The sequence below is a fragment of the Gadus macrocephalus genome, chromosome 5 (assembly GCF_031168955.1).
Source record: "Gadus macrocephalus chromosome 5, ASM3116895v1".
Classification (NCBI taxonomy): Eukaryota; Metazoa; Chordata; class Actinopteri; order Gadiformes; family Gadidae; genus Gadus; species Gadus macrocephalus.
In genome coordinates, this window is record NC_082386.1 from 17391416 (window position 1) to 17413982 (window position 22567).

The 22567-nt window shown below is 43.7% G+C and overlaps 1 protein-coding gene and 2 gene segments (V, D, J or C); all 3 read left to right on the forward strand.

Annotated features, from left to right (window-relative positions):
- The first annotated feature begins 60 nt into the window (after positions 1-60).
- Positions 61-2038, forward strand: LOC132457388 (uncharacterized). Its single transcript, XM_060051679.1, has 2 exons — positions 61-385; positions 688-2038. The coding sequence occupies exons 1-2, from the start codon at positions 334-336 to the stop codon at positions 1278-1280; spliced, it is 645 nt and encodes a 214-aa protein (XP_059907662.1). The 5' UTR covers positions 61-333; the 3' UTR covers positions 1281-2038.
- A 9667-nt stretch (positions 2039-11705) lies between these two features.
- Positions 11706-12827, forward strand: LOC132457421 (T cell receptor alpha variable 12-3-like). The segment is given in 2 exon segments: positions 11706-12093; positions 12275-12827. Coding segments are annotated over 2 exon segments (384 nt in total).
- Positions 12828-16783: 3956 nt separating this feature from the next.
- On the forward strand, positions 16784-21374 carry LOC132457378 (M1-specific T cell receptor beta chain-like). The segment is given in 5 exon segments: positions 16784-16933; positions 19148-19495; positions 20028-20060; positions 20388-20519; positions 21007-21374. Coding segments are annotated over 5 exon segments (621 nt in total).
- The last annotated feature ends 1193 nt before the right edge of the window (positions 21375-22567 follow it).

Genomic DNA, 22567 nt, shown 5'->3' on the forward strand with positions numbered 1-22567 from the left:
AATAATGACAAAGGTTCATCCGTTCACCTTATAACACGGCAAGCTCCCCTCCTGGATGCACAATGATGAATTTAGAATCAAACGACCCGTCTGAATCTCGGAATTACTAATTTACATTTTTTTCTTATTTTCCCTTTAATAATCATGAACCAAAACATAATTCAAGGAAGCCTACAGGTAGACTACAGACATTGAGGTTGGACCCTTGAAACCTGTGTAAAGCAACCCTGTTAGCATCTTGTGGTCTTTCCATATCCTGTGAACCTGCAGCACTGTTGAGCTCAGCGCAGACAGAAGGACATAGTAACCCTAGGTACAGGAAAGACGGACAGCATGAGAAATCTGCTACTCAACATAATTATCATGAACGTCATCTTGATTAAAGGTATCGTTCACTTGGCTCACTTATCGTGATTCCTCGCCAAAGCAATACCCCTTAGTATGTGAGGTGTTTCTGGGGGTTGGAGGGGAGAGAAAATAGACTTGGAGTTTGAAATCACATAAGATCAATTCACACTCTAAAGATGGATTTAAGTCTACATTTATTTATTAGTGAAGGCAAGGCATGCAAATATACAAGATACATTCTCAAATGGGTTAGCCTTCTGTAAATTATTTACAGAGTCGTCTGTGTAGTCTAGCTTCTTCAGTGTGAGGTATAACTTCATGGATCTTCTCATTTGGCAGCGTCTCCACAGCACAAGGTGGACCAGACTCCAGCAGCCGTGCTGGAAGAGCAGAACAGCAGCAGAGTAAACCTGTCCTGCAAGCATCAAATCCCAAGCTACGACATCATCCTCTGGTACCGGCGCTCGCAAGGAAGCAACCAGCTGGATCTTATCGCGTATGTCTATTACAAGCAGCCGACCATCGAGGCTAACTTTACAGGCATCTTCTCAGTCGACGGGGATGGAGAGAAGTGGTCTAGACTGGAGCTGCTGAAGCCGAGGAGCCCGGAGGACACGGGAGAGTATTACTGTGCAGCCAGAATGCACTGTGATGAAGAACCAACGTACTCTGCTACAAAAACCCTGGAGTTACCACAAGAGAGGGTAAAAACCCTGTTTCCTGCTGACGTGTTGAATCTGGGAAGGGGAGGAGGAGTGTGGAGGGGTACATTTGGAGGATACAAGTCGAGCAAACTGCATGACGGTGTTAACCTCCATTCCCTAACATGGGCGTGCATGGGTTCATTTAAGTCCATCCAAGGCAACTTTGATCCCGTTGTCAGCCAATGGGTGAGCCCCTCACATGAGGCTCTCTCCTTTTTAGTAGCTTGACTTTGTGTCAGTTGAGCAGCTAGTATCGCCAACAGAATCAGCACAAGAAAACCATGCCAGGTGGCCACTGTCTTTCTTCAGAAACTCTATCGACGTGTAGAGTCAGTGCAGTGCTTGGGTTCCTTTTGGTTGATGATGTAGTCGTACTTTGTTGTTAATGTTACTGTTTTAGTACTATGTTGTTCTTGTTATTGCAGGATAAGTTATCTCCTCTGAGTATTGCCATTCTGATAATTCCTTGTAGGCCACTTATTGATGTAATGTAGCATGATGCACAGGGGAAGACACGCAGACTGCGTTTACCCAGCATGTTCGATAAAGCACTGAATGTTTGTGACTTTTTTTTGTCATTAACATCAAAGTATATATAGGAACTAGCGCTGTCAAGCAATTAAAATATTTAATCACGATTAATCGCATTAATGCCATAGTTAAGTCGCGATTAATCGTAAAAAAATTCTATGCTAAATATCCCTTGAATTCTTTGTCCCATTCATTTTTCTCATTTTAATGCTCTTATCAACATGGAGAAGTGCATCGTCTTGCCTTGTGCAAATGTTTTTTTATTGATAACAACATTGGCATATACTGATCAAAACAGGACGGTACAAAAAAAAAGCCTATAATGCAATTAAACGATGAACATACAAAGATATGCCTTGAACATAGCAGTCAGGCTACTGCTTCTTTGTTTTGAGGCCAAAATAAAAAAAAAAACACAGCACAACGCCACTTTGAGTTAGGTCTAGGGTAGGATTATTTAGGGCCATAGTTATGGGTTAGGCCTAAAAAAAAATTTTGTTTGGTTCCGGTTTCCGACCGACCCTGTCAATTTATGTGCGACCCAAATTATTTTATGAGCTTTATAAAAAAATATATATTTTTTTTTTTTTGATGCAAACTATAATTACGTTTTGGTACAGCACCTCTTCATTCTGTACAAGGATGAGCGAATTTTCTCGTTTTTAAATGAAAACAACCTACCTATCATTCGCTGCCGCTGGAAAAAAAATAAAAAAAAAATAAAAAAAATTCCCTACCTACCCATGACCTCAACTGACAACCAACAGGAACCAAACTTTTTTTTTTTTTAGGCCTTAGGTCTATGGCAGGATGAGTTAGTGCTTGAGTTACGGGTTAGGGCTGGGGTATGGAAGCATATATGTAGCAAAATTCAAATGGCAATGCAATTTGCAATTCAATAAGTAATTACGTTATGCAATTGACAATGCATTATGCAATTTCATAATGTAATTTTTAAATACGTTATTCAAAGTGTATTTTAATATGCAAAGTGACAATGCAATCCTCAATTAAATGTGCAAAAGTTATAACAATAAAAATACAATAACATTTTGTCAAATTCTTTGAGTTCCAAATTGAGTTTATTCAAATTGAAAAGCTATAGCGTCCCCGTGATTGCAATTCACTTCGCCACACTCCGTGTGTTGCGATATTCAAATTAAATTTCAATCCGCAAAACGAACGCTTTGCAAAAGATTTGGCAAAACGGAATCCAAAACGTTTTCCAAAACGGAATCCAAAGCGTTTTCCAAAAAGTCAATATGCAAAGTGGCAAACGTATCAGCCAATCAGCGTCTGGGCAGGAACTAGGCCTACGTCACTTTCTATTGCCTCCAAGGCTATCTCCGCGGTGGGTCTCCCGACCCTATGTTTCGCACCCAGTGCCTGTAGCACTTGGGAAATCTTTGTGTTTACCACATTGGCGTCAAAACGTACCAGTGAGGATAAGTCGTCTATCCTATCTCCCAGAACACGCACTCTATCTACTGCATCTGTGTCTTCAACACGATTGTTCTCCACATCATCGGCCAAACTTCGGAGCGTATCAAAAATCTCCATTGGTGACTAATGCCGCTTTTCCACCGCACATGTAGCTCGACTCGACACGACACGACTCGACACGGTAGCAGCACGGGTGCTTTTCCACCGCAAATAGTACCTCCTGAACGTGGGCGGGGTCGGCTGTGCGAAAGGGCCGTGACGTATTTGTGTACGCGACGCAAACAACACATACGCAACCCACACATGGACAGAACCCACATAACAACAATGGAGGACATCGATCACATTACTATTATTAGCTGGCATGTTGAAGAAGTTGGAGAAGTGGAACATGTTGGCTGCGGCGCTGCTATGGATGTTCCCAGCATGGTTGCCATGTCGCTCTCGTGACTTCGTCACACTCTCTGGCCAATCAGTCGCCGGCCGTCTGCCGACGTCACCTTTTAGCATCGGCTCAGCTCGCTTGGAACCTAGAGCGAGTAGGTACTAGAAAAAGCAGCCACTTCAGGTACCAGATACCATGGTACCGCGGTGGAAACGCAAAAAATGCGAGCTGAGTCGAGTCGTGTCGAGCTGGTACCATGCAGTGGAAAAGCGGCATAATGGACCTGACCTGACACAAACGAACTAGAAGTGAACGTGAACAAGGAAGTGACGAGCAAATGACGTAGTTCCCGCCCAGACGCTGATTGGCTGATACGTTTGCCACTTTGCATATTGACTTTTTGGAAAACGTTTTGGATTCCGTTTTGGTAAACGTTTTGGATTCCGTTTTGCCAAATCTTTTGCAAAGCGTTCGTTTTGCGGATTGAAATGTCATTTGAATATCGCAACACACGGAGCGTGGCGAAGTGGATTGCAATCACGGGGACGCTATAGCTTTTCAATTTGAATAAAGGAACTCAAAAGAATTTGACAAAATGTTATTCTATTTGTATTGTTATAACTTTTGCAAATTTTATTGAGGATTGCATTGTCACTTTGCATATTAAAATACACTTTGAATAACGTACTTACAAATTACATTATAAAATTGCACAATGAATTGTCAATTGCATAATATAATTGCAAATTGCATTGCCATTTGAATTTTGCTACATATATGCTTCCATACTGGGGTCCTCAGGCCCTGTATGGATAAGGGCTAGAGTTTAGGGTCAGACTAATTAGGGTAAGGGGTAGTGGTTAGCATGTGAAACTGCAACACCACAGCAGGGGGCAGCAGCAACGCATTCACACAGAATAAGTAGTCTCTCCCATCCAGAATCAGAGTGGACTCCGAGGCGTCTTGAATGTAGTTAGTTGTTTTGCTTTCAACATGTCAGCAGCTTTTATACGTTTTATTCTGCTGCTGCTGCTGGTAACAGAACAAGGTAGCACCTTTAGCTCTTTCACCTTAGATGTGACTTATTTAATATTCTGTTCTTATTTTTCTTCTTCTGCTTATTCTTCTTCTTCCTCGACAACAACATCCAGAGTTTGTCCTCTCGTCCCTCGACATCAACCAGTCCCCGAGACATCTCCTGACCGCCCGAGATCTTGAGAATGTCACCCTCCACTGTCGCCATGGAGACTCCGACTACCCCTACGTGTTCTGGTTCCAGCACAGGACCGTCCAAGGGACGGGACGTCACATGGTCATGGTCGGGAGGATTTACCACAACACAGCGCAGATGGAGTTGGGGTTCAACGCCCGGTTTGGCATCACGGGCGACGCAAAGGCCGATGTCAATTTGACGATCTCCCAGGTCCATCAGTCCGATACCGCACAATACTTCTGTGCAGCAAGTATGCACGGTGCGTCTTCTTGGAAGAGCGCCTGTCACAAAAACGTTGTCATCTGGTCTAGTTGTCATACACACACACACACACACACACACACACACACACACACACACACACACACACACACACACACACACACACACACACACACACACACACACACACACACACACACACACACACACACACACACACACCTGCACCTAACCACCACAATGAGACCGTTAAATAAATGGATGCAGGCTACTAGAGGGGACATTTATTCGCCATTTCTTCCATTTTATTTGTTTTTTTGGTTTGTGTTTGTTTTCAAGTTCTGGATTTATTCTAGTCATTTTTGCAAGTGTGTGTGTGTGTGTGTGTGTGTGTGTGTGTGTGTGTGTGTGTGTGTGTGTGTGTGTGTGTGTGTGTGTGTGTGTGTCTGATTTACTGCTCCACAGGACTATTACAGGACTTCTATATTATAGGATATTTTGACTAACGCACTTGTGAAGAAACAGAAGCATCAAAATACTTCCCTCAAAGTGCATTTCTTTAAATATCCTTATTTTTTCTAAATGCAGTATATTTGACTACCTCTTTCTAATATATATATATTTTTTAAAGTCCTGGTTTACATATTTCTAATCTTTATACAAATTTGGCATCATTTTCGGAAGTTAAACTTGCAGGTGGTAGGCATAGCTGTCCATTTGGGGCGGGCATCTGAAACACGCATCGATTTCATGTCACGTCATTATTCCAAGTCTCTCAAATGATACGCACGGTGATGAAAGATGAGACTATGTTCTCCTTTTTCTATTTACTGTTAGTGGCAGGTATGTAAAAAAAACACAGAACTGTTGAGACACAAATGTGGATTATAAACGTCTAACGTCTATGTCTTTTAGACATCTTGTTTATATAATCCTTATTTTATATTCTTTTTTTTTCATTTAGCAGAGCTAGTAGGCTATAGCCTGGGACTGAAAGCACCGTTAGCTTTTGGTTAATTTTGCTTGTGCACCTGTTGTGTATCTTGATGATCAACATTTGAATATTGTTGATGCTATTCATCTCGTGTGTATTCGACTAATACGTCCACCTCGTTCCCAGCCAGTTTATTTCACCCAGGTTTTCCAACTGACCTATTCCAGAGACGGTCAACGGTGGGGTCGCCGGGTGAGACGGTGACCCTCACCTGCAGCCACGACGACGACGCAGTCTTCTATCTATTCTGGTATCGACTGAGGAAGTTTGGTGAACCATTGGTTTTAGTAGGTTACGTCTATGCGGAAATCATCAACACCGAGCCGCAGTTTGCGCATAGATTCGTCCTTAATGGAAATGCAAAAGGCAAGATTAATTTGATGATTGGAAATCTGAGCGTCGACGAGGACAGCGGCGTCTACTATTGCTGCTCCAAACTACACGATGGTGCAAAGTGTCCGCTTCCTTGTACAAAAACACCAATAGTGTTAAATGGCGCATTATGAAACACAAGCGTATTGTTCTTTCGTCATAAATCAACGAATAAATTAGATAATTTCTATAATATGTTCATTGTGCTGCATACTGTGCTGGGCTTGGATGTTGGGGGAGACGTCATCCATACTAACAGATAGGCCTACGTCATGCATCGCAGGAATTATTTACTTCTCTGCCTTCATGCATTTCTGCATTTCAGATCAACATGAATCCGAACTATTTGCATTCTGACTTTCTCCTTTTTCCTGGCCACCTTTCAGTCTAAGTAACATAATATATTTATAAATATTTTATGACAATTCGGATCTAAATCTGTGGGCCAAGGCATACCGTACATGCTATTTTAATGGGCTTTTTCAGGAGGTATGAACCATGATGAATAAATAATACATTTCATCTGTGACAAGCAAATTTTCTTAAATTAATTATGCCTGCAACCCAAACCAATAATTAAAAGACCAGGATATACAATATTGAAAATGTAAGAACAAAATTAAATGGGATAGAAGGAAAGAATTCTGCAAAAGTCCACAATCATTTCATCTTTATCCCACCCAGCCAACAGTTCTGGTCGCTATGAGTGACAACCAACAGGGTAGATATTTGATCAGATAGGATTTCAGGCTAAATGCAGCTGCTAGTGTAGGTCTACTGTAACATTGGAAGCTGGGTAATTTTATCCGATAGGTGGAGGCAAAACACTATTCAGAGAATCAAAATCGACTGCCCCCCCCCCCTTCCAGACAGACTACACCAACACCACCCGATGAAAAACATCTAGCCTATATTTTGTTGACATCACAGATCAAGCTCAAGCCTCCATCTTCCAGTCAGAAATGATTGTCAGCCATGTAATGCATGAGATAGGAATTATCTTCATTCTCTGTCTGTGTAAGTTGCTATGTTTCCTATTTTTATAACAAAAAATACAGTTTCAATTTAAGCTATCAATGGATGCAGTACTAGGCCTTTGTTCAATGTACACGTACTGTATCTTGTTGTAATCCATGTTTTATTATTTCTTCAGCTATCTACACTCCCTCAGGGGTTAGCGTTTCATTGATCACAGCCTCATCTTAAAGTCACTTTGGATGAAAGCGTGGGCTAAAACGACTCAATGTACTGCAAATGTGACTTCTCTAACTTATGCTCCTCTTCCTCCTCATTCCATCCACAGTCGAGGTCGAAGGCATCAAGTTTCAGGAGTCCGGTCCCAAGATAGTACCGGACGAGAAGGCAGAGGTCGTGATCACCTGTAGCCATGACGACAGCTCTCGGCCTCTGATGCTGTGTACCAGCAGAAACAGGGCTCGGGTCCCTTGGTCTTGCTGGGTTATAACTATGGAGCCACTACATCCAACTATGAGGACGGCATCAAAGAGCAGTTTGAGATCAAAATGGAGGACAGGCAGAGCGGATCCCTGGCGGTTCGGGAGGCAAACGTGACGCACACGGCGGTGTACTTCTGCGCTGCTGGTGAGCACAGTGATGTGGTTTTGAACCGTGTGCGCACTAAAACGCTCCTCTGTGTATCGAGTCGATGATGAACGGTACTAGGCAGGAGAGGGTGTGTCTTAGTCTTCATGAAACAGACTTGATCCGAAGAATGGTCTGTATGTCTTTCTGAAAACAACATGAGGACAGGATGTCTTTTGCAGTCGTTGGGGTTCTCCTGACTTTGCTTCGACTTCTGGGTAAAATCTCTCTCATAAGTCTGCTTCCAATTAAAGCTATTTACTAATATCAAATTTCAATCATTACAGTCTATGGTTTTGTCTTTGACTTTAAATGAACATCTTCTGTCTCTCTGCTTTTCTGTCCATGGGTGTGTTAGACTGTGTGATATTTCAGCCATCCCATCCCATAATACTTCAGGAAAACACCCAGGCGGAGATTAAATGTCAACACGATGACGACAGTCTCAATGTCATGTTATGGTACCAGCGAAGACCACAGAACAACACTTTGAGTCTAATAGGCTACAGCTACTTTGGCAGCAACCCCAACTACGAAGAAGGGTTCAAAGATCAATTTGAGATGACGATGGAGAGCGAAGTGAAAGGAGCGCTGGTACGTCGAAAGGCAGAGGCAAACGACTCTGGGGAGTATTTCTGCGCTGCCAGTACACAGTGATGTGGTTTGATGTGAGTCGCTCACTCAAAACCGATCTGTCCTTTCATCAAAGCTCAAACACAAGCAACTAACGCTAGTCCCTTGTGTCAAATCCAGACTGTACGATTCCTTATCTGTTTTGTTCACTGTATCGATTTTCCATCGGACCCATCTGTCTCTTTAAAGATAAAAATATGGCTTTGAATACTGTATGTCAGCCATGCACTGCATGAGATATGAATTATCTTTATTCTCTGTCAGTGTAAGTTGCTATGTTTCGTATTTTTATAACCAGAAAATACAGTTTCAAGTCAGACTATCAATGGATGCAGTACTAGGCCTTTGTTCAATGTACACGTACTGTATCTTGTTGTTGTAATCCTTGCTTTATTATTCCTTCAGCTATCTACACTCCCTCAAGGGTTAGCGTTTCATTGATCACAGCCTCATCTTAAAGTCACTTTGGATGAAAGCGTGGGCTAAAACGACTCAATGTACTGCAAATGTGACTTCTCTAACTTATGCTCCTCGTTCTCCTCATTCCATCCACAGTCGAGGTCAAAGGCATCGAGTTTCAGGAGTCCGGTCCCAAGATAGTACCGGACGAGAAGGCAGAGGTCGTGATCACCTGTAGCCATGACGACAGCTCTCGGCCTCTGATGCTGTGTACCAGCAGAAACAGGGCTCAGGTCCCTTGGTCTTGCTGGGTTATAACTATGGAGCCACTACATCCAACTATGAGGACGGCATTAAAGAGCAGTTTGAGATCAAAATGGAGGACAGGCAGAGCGGATCCCTGGCGGTTCGGGAGGCAAACGTGACGCACACGGCGGTGTACTTCTGCGCTGCTGGTGAGCACAGTGATGTAGTTTTGAACCGGGTGCGCACTAAAACGCTCCTCTGTGTATCGAGTCGATGATTAACAGTACTAGGCAGGAGAGGGTGTGTCTTAGTCTTCATGAAACAGACTTGTTCTGAAGGAGGGTCTGTATGTCTGTCTGAAAACAACATGGAGGACAGGATGTCTTTTGCAGTCGTTGGTGTACTCCTGACTTTGCTTCGACTTCTGGGTATAATCTCTCTCATAAATCTGCCAAAATGTCAAATGTCAATCATTACAGTTTTGTCTTGGACTTCAAATGAACATCATCTGTCCCTCTGCTTTTCTGTTCACAGGTGTGTTAGACTGTGTGACATTTCAGCCATCCCATCCCATAATACTTCCAGAAAACACCCAGGCGGAGATTAAATGTCAACACGACGACGATGCTCTCAATGTCATGTTATGGTACCAGCGAAGACCAGAGAGCAACACTTTGAGTCTAATAGGCTACAGCTACTTTGGCAACGACCCCAACTACGAAGAAGTGTTCAAAGATCAATTTGAGTTGACGAGGGAGAGCCGACTGAAAGGAGCGCTGGTACGTCGAAAGGCAGAGTCAAACGACTCTGGGGAGTATTTCTGCGCTGGCAGTACACGGTGATGTGGTTTGATGTGCGTGCTCACTCAAAACCGATCTGTCCTTTCATCAAAGCTCAAACAAAATCAGCTAACGCTAGTCCCTCGTGTCAAATCCAAACTGTAAGACTCCTTATCCGTTTTGTTCACTGATTTTCCATCGGCCACTTCTGTCTCTTTAAAGATCAAAATATGACTTTGAATACTGTATTGTCTTTGACTACTAAGAAGAAATGCAAGGATCAAGTCAATATAAATAATTTATACGCCTACACCCTGATTGATTGAGTCTGCTATGTACACATCATTCTGGTCAGAACAAGCGTCTTTGAGCAAGGCAGGTTTCAGTACATGTGATGCCGGTCGAGGGAGGAGGAGACTAGAGCAGGGCCAAAGAGTAGAAAGATCGACTTTCTTTCAAGCCCCAGTTTTTGGGCCTAGCGTACCCTGGTGAAACATAGCATAGCATGTTCAGTGACACTGAGGATTATGAACGATATATCACAAGAGTTGAACTTCAATAACAAAGAATATTGTCTTTTAAGATCTCTTGAAGGACTGTGCAGTATGTTTCAATTTATATGCAGCCTTGGGATTCTTGTTTTCTGTTTTACACGTGAGACTTATTTCGACATACAATAATTTATCTCAAATCAATTGAAAAGCAAAGAAATTTTGAAATTGCGTTTTACTTATTTAATTTTTTGTGAGCTAATAAAATAACTAACAATTACAATTTTCCTTTCGCAGATGAAGTTCAAAGTGTTATCTTTCAGCAATCATCCGCTAAAATAGTCAGAAAAGGTGCCAAAGGGATCCAGATTGACTGCAGCCATGACGAGAGCAGTTATCTATTAATGTACTGGTACCAACGCAAAGACGACAGCCCGTCCCTGACCCTCATTGGGTTTGGTTACGAGTCGCCCACTCAGACCTACGAGGATCGGTTTGAAGAGCAGTTCAAGATTACAAGAGAAAGCGTCCTACAAGGAACGCTGGTTCTTACAGAGGCAGCGGTATCCGACTCGGCAGTGTATTTCTGCGCTGCCAGTACACGGTGATGTGGTTTGATACAGCTCCCTTGCCAAAACACCCTGAGAAATTAAAACGCAGCCTGACTGCTCTTTCCCCTTTGATGATGAGCAGTACTAGGGAGGGTGTGTCTTATTCTCCATGAAAACAACTTGTTCTGTAGGAGGGTCTGTGTGTCGTCTGAAAACAATTTGGAGGAGAGGATGTCTTTTGGAGGAGAGGACCCCTACTTCTGCACCCCAGGGAGGTGGGTTTACCTCTGGTTCCTGTGTCATCATGGTCTTGGGCTTTGGTCCTGGTGTTGGCTTCTGGTTTTGGACTGGTTCTCTGCTCCTGGTCTGGTCTTTGTGGGGTTTCTGCACGGTGCCATTTGTCTTTGTTTCTTCCCTGTGTTGAGATCCATGGATCTGGTGTTGGGTCAGCCGTGGTAGGCTGGTGGTCCAGGGTCATCTCTCTGAACTTTGACCCTTCCTCTAGCCCCCTCCTAACTCCTTACCATAACCCCTCTACCCCCATATGCTAAGGAGCCTGCCTCGCTCAATTTATGTCCCATTTATTATGAACCTATCAGACGAAACAAGTCTAGCAACAAATCGAAACCAAATAGAATTTGAAATGTTACACACTTTTACACTTGGAAATATTGCTTTCAATCTCAAAGAAGGCCCATAGCCATATCCCTCAGGGGTGTAGCCAGGGTTAGAAAAATAGTGAGGTCCTGGCTTCAGTTGCAGGGGTTCAGTTATGTGGAGGGGGGGGGGGGGGGCACGCACAAGCACAAACAAATGTCACACATGGCGGACACAAAGTGACAAGTCTCAACAGAATTAAGCATTTTCTCATGTCATGTCGGAGAAGTTCTCAACCGCTGATTTTGTATACAGCTGTACTTAGTATTTCTAATTTAATTTTTACGTCTACCGAATTGCGGTGAGCTCATAGCTGGCTACGGGCATGGACGTGAGATGACCAGGGTGAGAACCCCTGGTCTGGGCATTCTGCCTCATTGAAGGATTATTTCCTACAGCCTCAGTGGTGGCGGTCGTGCCTCATATGTTGAACCAAGTAAGGTGTGGCCTCACTCTGCTGCCGTCAGCCATATCGGCAGCATGCTAGTCACAGCTTTTCATCTGTTCAGTTTATTCTTTTTAGGTGAGTTTTGTCATTGAAGGGATAGACATCATAATGGAGAATTCCATTGAATGTTTTTGTTTTTAAATACTTTCTTACTCACCCTCAATAGTACATAGGAGACACAGGCTTGTACTGGATTCCATCCTTTTTTGCGTGTGAATGAATAACTAACGAGAGAGCCCCATCTTGACCGATGCAGGTCTGGCTGCCGTCCCGGTGCCCGTTCAACCCGGGGATCTGACCCTCCAGCCGGGCGCTGCCATCACGCTCACCTGCAGTCTGGCGTCCGACATGTCGAGCTACACTATGCTCTGGTACCGACAGCAAGTCTACGGTGATCCCATCGAGTTCATCATCCAAGAATACGACACCAGTCGGGGTCGCTTCAAAGCCACTCTGGACACAAACCAGAACCGCTTCTCGCTGGGAATAAGCGAGTTGCAGGTGAACGACAGCGGGACGTTCTACTGCGCAGCCTATCCCCGCGACACGCCTGGGTGCAGCAGGCGTACACATACCGTCACTGGGCTACGTTCATAGCGCTGTGGAGGAGCGGGTATCACAGATGTCGAGGGTGCCGTGAGACCTCGTGGTTTTGATAGAAGTCGAGATAGCCAACTGTCAGGCCGGCGGTTTGATTGGTGAATATGCAAGCTATGCAGGCGTTCTCAAAACAGTGCAGTTGTTATCATTATTTATTATTGAAGGTTTAGTTACACATGGACAGTGCAAATTAATAAACATGAAAAATTTACCAGCACCGCTAAATCTGAGGCCATGACTCTTAGCAGGAAACCGGTGGATTGCTTACTCCGGGTAGGAAATGAGTCCTTAGCCCAAGTGAAGGAGTTCAAGTACCTCGGGGTCTTGTTCGCGAGTGAGGGTACTATGGAGCGTGAGATTGGCCGGAGAATCGGAGCAGCGGGGGCGGTATTGCGTTCGCTTTACCGCACCGTTGTAACGAAAAGAGAGCTGAGCCGCAAGGCAAAGCTCTCGATCTACCGGTCGATCTTCGTTCCTATCCTCACCTATGGTCATGAGGGCTGGGTGATGACCGAAAGGACGAGATCGCGGGTACAAGCGGCCGAGATGAGTTTTCTCAGAAGGGTGGCTGGCGTCTCCCTTAGGGATAGGGTGAGAAGCTCAGCCATCCGTGAGGAACTCGGATTAGAGCCGCTGCTCCTTTACTTAGAAAGGAGTCAGCTGAGGTGGTTCGGGCATCTGGTAAGGATGCCCACTGGGCGCCTTCCTTGGGAGGTGTTTCAGGCACGTCCAGTGGGGAGGAGACCTCGGGGAAGACCCAGGACTAGGTGGAGAGATTATATCTCAACACTGGCCTGGGAACGCCTCGGGATCCCCCCGTCAGAGCTGGTCAATGTGGCCCGGGAAAGGGAAGTCTGGGGCCCCCTGCTTGAGCTGCTCCCCCCGCGACCCGACCCCGGATAAGCGGATGACGATGAGGATGAGGAAAAATTTACCAGAATTAGCCAAAATGGCTATTTTGCATCTGTTGTCCATGGGCCGATGTTAACAGGCCTAAAGGAACTATAAACACAAGAACTAAAATAACTATACACACATCGTACAGGCTGTGGTTGCGATACGAACATTAGCTCTTGACTCTAAGCAACAAGTGAGGAGGACATCCCATTGAAAAGCAAAGAAGACATCACAGTGACTTGGCTGACGTCGTCACGTCACTGACAATGTGACAAGAAAACGGACAGACTTAGAACCTACAGGCCTACAACCAAAGAGATAAAGAACAGGCCTTGAGAATATGGTGCCTGCGGCGTTATGTCACGGCAGTCCCCTGGGAAGGTAGCTTAACCCCAGCAGGGGACAAGGCGCACCATGAGGATTAGGATGACTCAAATGATGGCTCCACCACCGCTAGGCCACCATGAGGGAATGAACCCAGTGGTGGGGAGATAATGAGGTTACACTGTTACAAAAGGTCTGTGCTTTTCTGACAATAAACTGTTAACAATATACAATGTGTTGGATAGATAGAAAAATAGATCGATTTATCTATCTATTTAATTTTTTATCTACACTCCAGAATAAATGTACAATCTCCACCAGGTCACCCTAAACCGCAGCCGAATGAACATCTACGATATTAAAATTTTTACTCTGCTCCTCTTTTTTTTTTTTATTCTTCCTATGCCTCTGTAGCTTCCTTGGGGCTAGGCCCCCCACTCATATACTTTATCCTGGCATTATGTCCCCACAAGGAAGAATTGCTGTTGGAATAATTAATTCTGAAATATGAAAGTGACAAGTAAGGTCCAATTAGGTTAGGGTACAGGTGTAATAAGATCAGCTTGCCAAGATTGCCAAGATAAAGTATGTTGAGGGGAGGATAAGATCATGGAGGTTAGGTGATGAGGCAAGAAAGAAGACTGTGAGGAAGATGAAGTACTGTCAAGATTAAATACATTTTACGATATGTATAGGCTAAGGAGCCTGCCTCGCTCGTTTTATGTCAAATTTATGATGAACCTATCAGACCAAACAAGTCTAGCGACAAATCGAAACCAAATTGAATTTGAAATGTTACACCCATTTTTAGATGACTTGCTCCTCCAAAATAATAGAATTGAAGCATTTGGCGGAGAAAGGGTCATTTTAAGTGTCAAACACTGACCTCTGTGGCAGACACAGCGTGTGACACGTGACTAGTACAGAAGAACACGACTGTTTCAGAATTGAAAGGTAACAAAATGTAAAGGAATATATCACCACGGCGATTCCAGCACATGCCTGCAAAAAACGTCCTTAATCTTTAATGACAATAAAGATACAAAATTAAAGCACAACTGAAGTCATCATTCTTTGATAGGATTGTTTGAGGGGAAGTTTATATATATTTTCAAAAACTTTTTTTCCTTATTTCTCACTCAAATTACGTGCTTTTTCGCGAACTTTTTCAATATTATAACTTCGTATATAATCATAATTTGCATAACCCAAGCATTGGTTATTAGACAGATATAGAAAATTCATAAAATAATCAAAACAAACCATTTTATATTTCAAGATGTGCTGATTTTGAAGTTATTTCACTCCAACATTTTTTATATTTTTAATAATTAAAAGATAATTATGAAGAAATGTATAATTTCCTTATGTCAGCCCCATGTAAACACTGGATTAGGGTCAGGCAGACTATAGCCTATACAAAGCACCTTCCATTTGGAACAAACTCCAACAATACTTGATGTTGTGTGTTTGTGTTTCACAGAGAATTAATTACTCATCTCCCTTCCAACATAATTATCCTGCATTGACTGTAATTGCTAATGTTTTTATATCCATTGTATTGTTTTACTTTACTTTATTATCTTATTTACTTTATTTTTATATTTCCCTCGGCACCGTTGCAAAAGAAGGATTATTTCCCTCAATGTGTTTTCCGGGGTTGAATAAACTAAAATGAAAAAATGAAAACGATCATTTTATTCTAAATTGCGTGCGTGCGTGCGTGTGTGTGAGCGACAGACCACGTCACCATGACGAAGTCTGCTATAAAAAGGCGGCAGGTGGAGAGAGGTAACCAAAGGTGTCCACATCCACCGTGTCATCATCCACAACAAAGGAAAAACGACACAAACAAACACACAACAGAACACAAAGAGAAGTTTTCATCTGACGCCTCGCGCCTGCTATTCCTGGCGCCGGCGGCTTTTCTTAGCTCGTGCAGAGCAGCACGTGCGGGGTACAGCCGTTTGCGCTGTTTCTGCATGAGCTAAGACAACCCGCACCACGTGCTGCTGCTACTGCTGCTGATGCTCGGGGGAGATATGGGGAGGTCGCGCGGGGGCGTGCGCGGGGAGCGCTGATGTTTTTGTATGATGATGTTTCACCGTGGGGACAGGGGGCCACGGTGATACATCCCCATAGAGGCGCCGTACAAAAACCTCCCGCCGTTCACACGCACTGTGCCACCGCACAACCCGCTGCATCTCAAGGAAAGAAACCAACAATGGAGGTAAAGTCGACGCCATGGCTTCCCGGATGCTTCTCTATACAAACCATGAGGAACATTCAAGACGTTAAAATAGATTTTGTTCCGGTTTTTCTGGTTCCAATCGATTCCATTTGTGTGCGTAATTCGCCCTAGTTTATCAAACTTCGCAGCACGCATGCGTGTTTCGTCCATACACCAAATACATCTCGGGATGTGGTGTCTACCTTGGGGATGATTTCGGAAAGTTTGATGGCTTTTTGGTACAAGAGCAGACCAGTGTGACACTGGAAACGAAGCCTACTTTGGAAAAGGGACGAAACTCACGGTCCTGGGTAAGTCCACGCTCAAAATCCATCGCTATGATCAGCTGACAACAAGCGTTTGACCGCGAATAGAGCCGAGTCGTTCTAATATAGACTGATCTGGGAGATCTGGGTTTTGGGAAGAATCGATAACACTGTGACCAACACTGAACCAGCCTTCTTTGGCAAAGGAACCAAGCTGACCGTCTTAGGTAAATATTTCGTTCTCTAAATATGAAATGTAGGCTAAGACTGACACTTTCTACAGCCTCGGCATATGCCAGTATTCGATATAGTGTGAGTATTGCGGTTGGGAAAAGTTTGAGCAGATTATACCTGCCATTTCTGCACTGTGATGATTCAAGTGAAGCATATTTCGGAAAAGGAACCAAGCTGACCGTTTTGGGTAAGAGAATGATAAAGAAAAGATGTACAACTTAAGATACATAGGTAAAATGTAAAGGGGAGCAGTCAAAGAACTCTATAGTTGTCCTGCTTCGTACGGTACTTCTTGCCATTAAGATGGTGCACTGTGCCAATTATGAGGCCTATTTCGGCCAGGGAACAAAACTCACTGTTCTGGGTAAGTCCTAACGTTATTTCAGTTTTCGGTATGCATTGAATGTACTTGACCTGTGAATGAAACATTTACCTTGTGTGAGTCTGGTTAACTAATCTGTGGAAATAATGTGTTAGTAGGCCTGTCTCTATAAAGAAAAGGGGTAGGATCGCTTTAGAGCAGATATCTCAGGAGAAGGGGTTAAAGGCATTAAAACAGTGAGCCCAGCTGGGTCTTGGGTTTATTGGTTGTTCTTGTGCACTGTGCCAGTGGTTTTAACGAGGCACACTTTGGTGGAGGAACCAAGTTAACGGTTTTAGGTGAGACATCGAATGTTGTTTTTTACTTGTACTGATTGAAATAGATAGATTAACCTGAAACGTGCAAGTTAGAAGTTCAACGGACTCCCCAACCTTTTCGGTCGGATAGTGCGTCAAGCCAAAGGCAAACTGCCAAGTTTTCAAATTAAAGAAAGACCATTTTTTTATGACTTAAATCAAATAAAATGAAATAACCAATTAATTCATTAATATATGCGGAGGGTTGAGACTCGACGTTAGTGTGTAAAGCGTTCACTTGAACGCATAGCGATGAGAATGAATAAACTACTAAAGGAGAGGGTTCTCCCGTTCGAGGTGGAGGTGAGGTGGAGCCGGTGATGTGGAGGCAAGGTGGAGACAGGGTTATGTTACGGTGGAAATCCTCTGTGCTCATACTCGGAAGCCTACTTTGGAGCTGGAACGAAATTAACCGTTTTAGGTAAGAAATGTGTCCTCCAAAGCTCTTTATCTCGTAGGAGTCATGGTGTAGACGTTTTGTTCATCGGTAGGCTACAATTAAAAAAAGATCTAATGAAATATTTAAAAAAAATAATTCATTGTTTATTTGTAAAGAATGTTCGAAAACGGTGAGTAAGGATTCGGATTCATAAAAGGAAAATCTTGATCCCAGCGGTGTGTTGGCCCAGTGCCCTGAGAACACCGACTTGGGAGTCAGTTTTATCCGCTCCCAGACTGTAAAGGCTGTGGTGGTGCATGTTGGCCCGGTGCCCGGAGAACAACAAGTTTTAACCGCTCAATGAGCGGCTGTGCTCCCAGTACGAGGCATACTTCGGAAAGGGGACAAAACTCACCGTTTTAGGTAAGGATATACGCAGTAAAATTATCGTATGTAATTCGTAATGCATATTAATTCTCTAATGGCGCATGTTAAATACATGTAAATATATATAAAAGAGAAATACGTCCACCGAGACCATTTTGGTGGTTAAAAGTCGTATTCGTGATAAAGTGTGTTGTGTAGGTCTACACAACCAGGTTAAATGTTTTAAATAAACTACACTGTTTCTACTGTCGGCTAGGCTACAAAACCATTAAAGTGGTAGTTTGATTGATTCGCATGGCCTGGTTGTTCTGTAACTGAACTCCGAGCCTGCTGTCTGGTAGAGGCACACGACTCACAGTACTAGGTAAGGAATAACTTGTTTGCAGAGACAGCATTATGTTGGTTAGTATTGACAAAAACAATGGAGGGAAAAGCAATAATTTAAATGAAGAAACAAAGTTAATATTTACTAATAGCAAAATTAATATAAGTGTTTTCATGATATATAAATGAGAAATGAATAATAGATAGGTAATATAGCTAATTGTATTTTTAACAAGCAGCAAAAGCGAACACTGGCTTTGCTTAGTAAGGCTAATAGTCATTTAGCAAAAAAGTGTTGGTCTAAATTAAGGACATGTGTTAATATTGCAAAAAAAAAGGTTCTAATGAAAAACCTAATTAACTAAAAAATATGTAACAGATTACAATGGGATTAAAGTGTAATGTAACAATTGTTAAAGCTTGGCACTTGGTTCTATGAACATCCTTACTGTACCAACAGCGATATATTGTTGTTTTTCTTTCTTCTGACAAATGCAATTATTGTAAGTCTCTTTGGATAAATGTGTCTGCTAAATGCCCTAAATGTAAATGTAACGAATCACACGCAGTGGCCTCGCTCTGTTAACATCCGACTTGGGTCCCCTGCCACAATCAGGCTCCTTAATCCACCTAATGTACACCAACGTACCACGTTTATCGGCCAGGCCCGGTCCCACATGCAGGCCCCACCAGGGTGTACCTGTCATGTGCACAATCATAACTAGTATGGGAGGCAAGTCGGTCAAAGGAAAGCGGAGGCTGGTCACCCCGCATGTCAGACGGTCTGACGGCGTCCCTCTGTCCCCATAGAACCGGGGTGGACCGTCTCCCCGCCCACGGTGGTGGTCCTGCCGCCCTCTGAGAAGGAGTGCCGGGACCGGAAGGAGCAGCTGAAGAAGACCCTGGTGTGCGTGGCGTCGGGCTTCTACCCGGACCACGTCGGCGTGTCCTGGACTGTGAACGGCCAGTCGGTCACTAAGGGCGTGGCCAGTGACCACACCGCCCTGCGCGTTTACGACAAATACCAGATCACCAGCCGGCTCCGGGTGGAGGCCTGGAAGTGGTACACAGGGGGCAACATCTTCACCTGCAATGTCAGCTACTTCAACGGAAATGACACCATCTACACCTCCGCGGAGGTTTATGGGGGCAGTGATGGTACAGTACAGCACCCAGAATGACCCTTAGGAGTCACAGAACCCCAGACCTGGTTTATGGGGTCCGAGGTCAAAAGGGGCGCCCCTGAACATGATTGACCGTTTAAGAGTCCATTACACCAGAACTGGTTTATGGGGTCACAGTAGGACTACTGAACATGAATGACCCTTAGGAGTCCCGTACCATATATTTGTATAGAATATATAGACTAATTGGACTTCAAATTGGATAAAGGGGTCTGCTTAAAGACTGAACAGTAAATAAAAAGTATAACACTACTTTATTATAGTAAGTTATTATAGTATAACACTTTGTTAAGGAGCAGTAGCCGCTACGACATCTAGCTTTAGGAGAGCCACAGCTGACGGACAGGTGACTGACGGGTGACTGACAGGTGACTGACAGGTGACTGACAGGTGACTGACAGGTGACTGACAGGTTTCTGCAGATCCTGGGGATCAATGACGAACAAACGTTGATTTGATTGGTAGGAAACCAGTGTAATAATACGTGTTCCATTCCATCTTTCCAGTCAATGGGACACAGACGGACGCCATGACCAGAGGTACCAGTTCTGACTCCCAGTAAAACCACACAGCACTAACTTACAGAAAGGACCCATGTACAGGCACTTACTTTACCTGTATAGGCTCCTGTTGTATACGGTCACTCAGACTGAAAATATACTACATATCTTATATTACTTATTATTTGTGAACATCCTGTATATATCTATATATATCTTTTATTCAATGTTAATCCGATATATTTAATATTTACTTTCCACATTTACTGTAGTTTTCACTTCATCCCAACTGTGTCAACAGAACAGTACCTGAACCTAAACCCCAACACGCTGTTAATTTGAAGTTCTGCTTTGTTTTGCCCACAGAGGAATTCGTTAAGGTCACCCAGACGGCCAAACTGTCCTACATCGTAATGATCGTCAAGAACATCGTCTACGGAGTCTTTGTCACGATACTGGCCTGGAAACTCGGCATCGGACGATCGCACGCTACGGTACGTTTTACGTGCGACACAAAGCTAGCATGTAGCAATGATGTGGTTATGAAAACAAGTGTTTTGGGTTTACAATGCTGTGGCACATATTTCATAAAGGTTAGAGCATGTTGACTTGGAAAATCTGGTTTGTCCAAATAGTTTGTGGGTAAGTCTGTTTAGCATCTCTACTTCAAACCCTCGCATGCACAATTGGTTACACTGTGAGTTCCCATTTGCCACTTTACATTTACACTTATGATAGCAAGACACGTATATATATATACAGTAGATGGCACGCATGTACACACCTTTCTTGTGAATAATGTTACATTTTGTGTCTGACTTGTTTGCACTGTTGAGCTAGCACGATATTCAAGCAGTTCAATGTGCCCGTGAAAATAAACGTGAACCTTGAAGCCACACTCGAGTGAAGGCTGAAGGGGGCGTCTGGTCAGGACGTCCGTGGCTCAACTTGTGTCTTGTCCCGTCTCGTCCCCCAGGCTAAGAAGTGAGAAAAGACAGCGGGCGGTCCAAGGGAGGTGACGGCTCCAGCTGACCATTTTCTCAGTTGTTGCCTTGGTGATGTGAAACATGCCATGCGAGAATATAAACACATTAGGTTGTACTCTGGAGAGCCACGCTGTGTTCTACATCCAGGCATCAGCCCGCTTCGTCTCAGTTTCTCATCACTTTGAAGATCGCTGATGAAATGATTGGGACACTAAAATAATTATAAGAAGGAATAATAATAATGATAATCACTTTTGCTGAAATCCATGATGCTATTGTCTCATTAGAATGTATGTTCCTGCATGATTTGTATTTGTTTTCATAAAACCCAATGTTTCTTTCTGTATTAAAGTCGATAAGGTTGAAATGGCTGTGGTTTTGTTCTCGCTAGTTTGTAATAAAAGTTGCTGAGATGAGATGAGAGAATTAACTAAAGTTAATGTGTTGAGTTACTCTCGTAGATTTATATATTCTACTAGTATAAGACAAAGCTCTTCGCTAAAGGTCTATGCTAAAGGTCAATGTCTTCACACACATTTAATCTCTTAAATGTCTGACATTTAAGAGATTTAGGATTGGGTAAGATTCAAAGAAGAGGGATATTTATGTACTGTAATATATATAATGTTTGACAGGCTGATGTAGGCCTACTATATCACCCAAAACACTTTCCCCAAATCCAAAACACTCCAACCAGTTAACCAGTAATTATTATAAACACATCTCAATTATCTCAAGGGTTGGTCCACCAGACGCCTTACTACGTACCAAGACATACACAATGATCGGCAACATAGAAAATGATCAACAAAACACATCAGAGAACCACAAATGCTCTTGTCTCCAGAGCGAGACAGCCAGCAGAAGAGGAGCTGATGATGGAGGAGGAGGAGGAGGAGGTGATACAGGATGTGGTGCCCCACATCCTCCTTACAAGCGAGAAATGTCAAAGATCGGCAGCTTCCTGCCTCCCCACCACGACCCAGACACCTGCCGCCTGCTCGTGCAAAACGGCCTGCAGTCGGGCGGAGGATGTTCCACGGGGGGGTGACGGTTGCCGGGGGTGACGGCCCGGGGGCGTGCGTGTGAGCGCGCAGTGCGGCGGGCTTCTGGCTGGTGTTTGGAGGCAGCTGCTTGCCTCTGTTTCCGGTGCAGTCGTTTGCATTTTGCAAAAGAGCTTCTGAGGTGAAGACCTGAATATGAAAACCTGTTGTGCAACTGCTACATGACGAAAGTCAACTACAGGTGACGGGAAAGGTAACCTCCTAAAAAACATAAGGTTTAGTGCTTTCATTCACCACTGTGAAAGCTGAAGTCAATGTGAGTGCTCAAACTAAACAAAAGAAACGCGTACAAAACTATCTCCATCTGCCGGCACTGTTGCAATACTCGAAGTCAACTGTTCTTCATCATTTAGAAGTCTATTCCCTGTTTTCACTTGTGTTTATGCTTTGAAAATCCATAATTCACATGCAAGCATTAGCACACTCAGGAATGCACTTGAATGTATAAAATCGACACCCACGCACACACACTCACACACGCACACACACCCCCCCG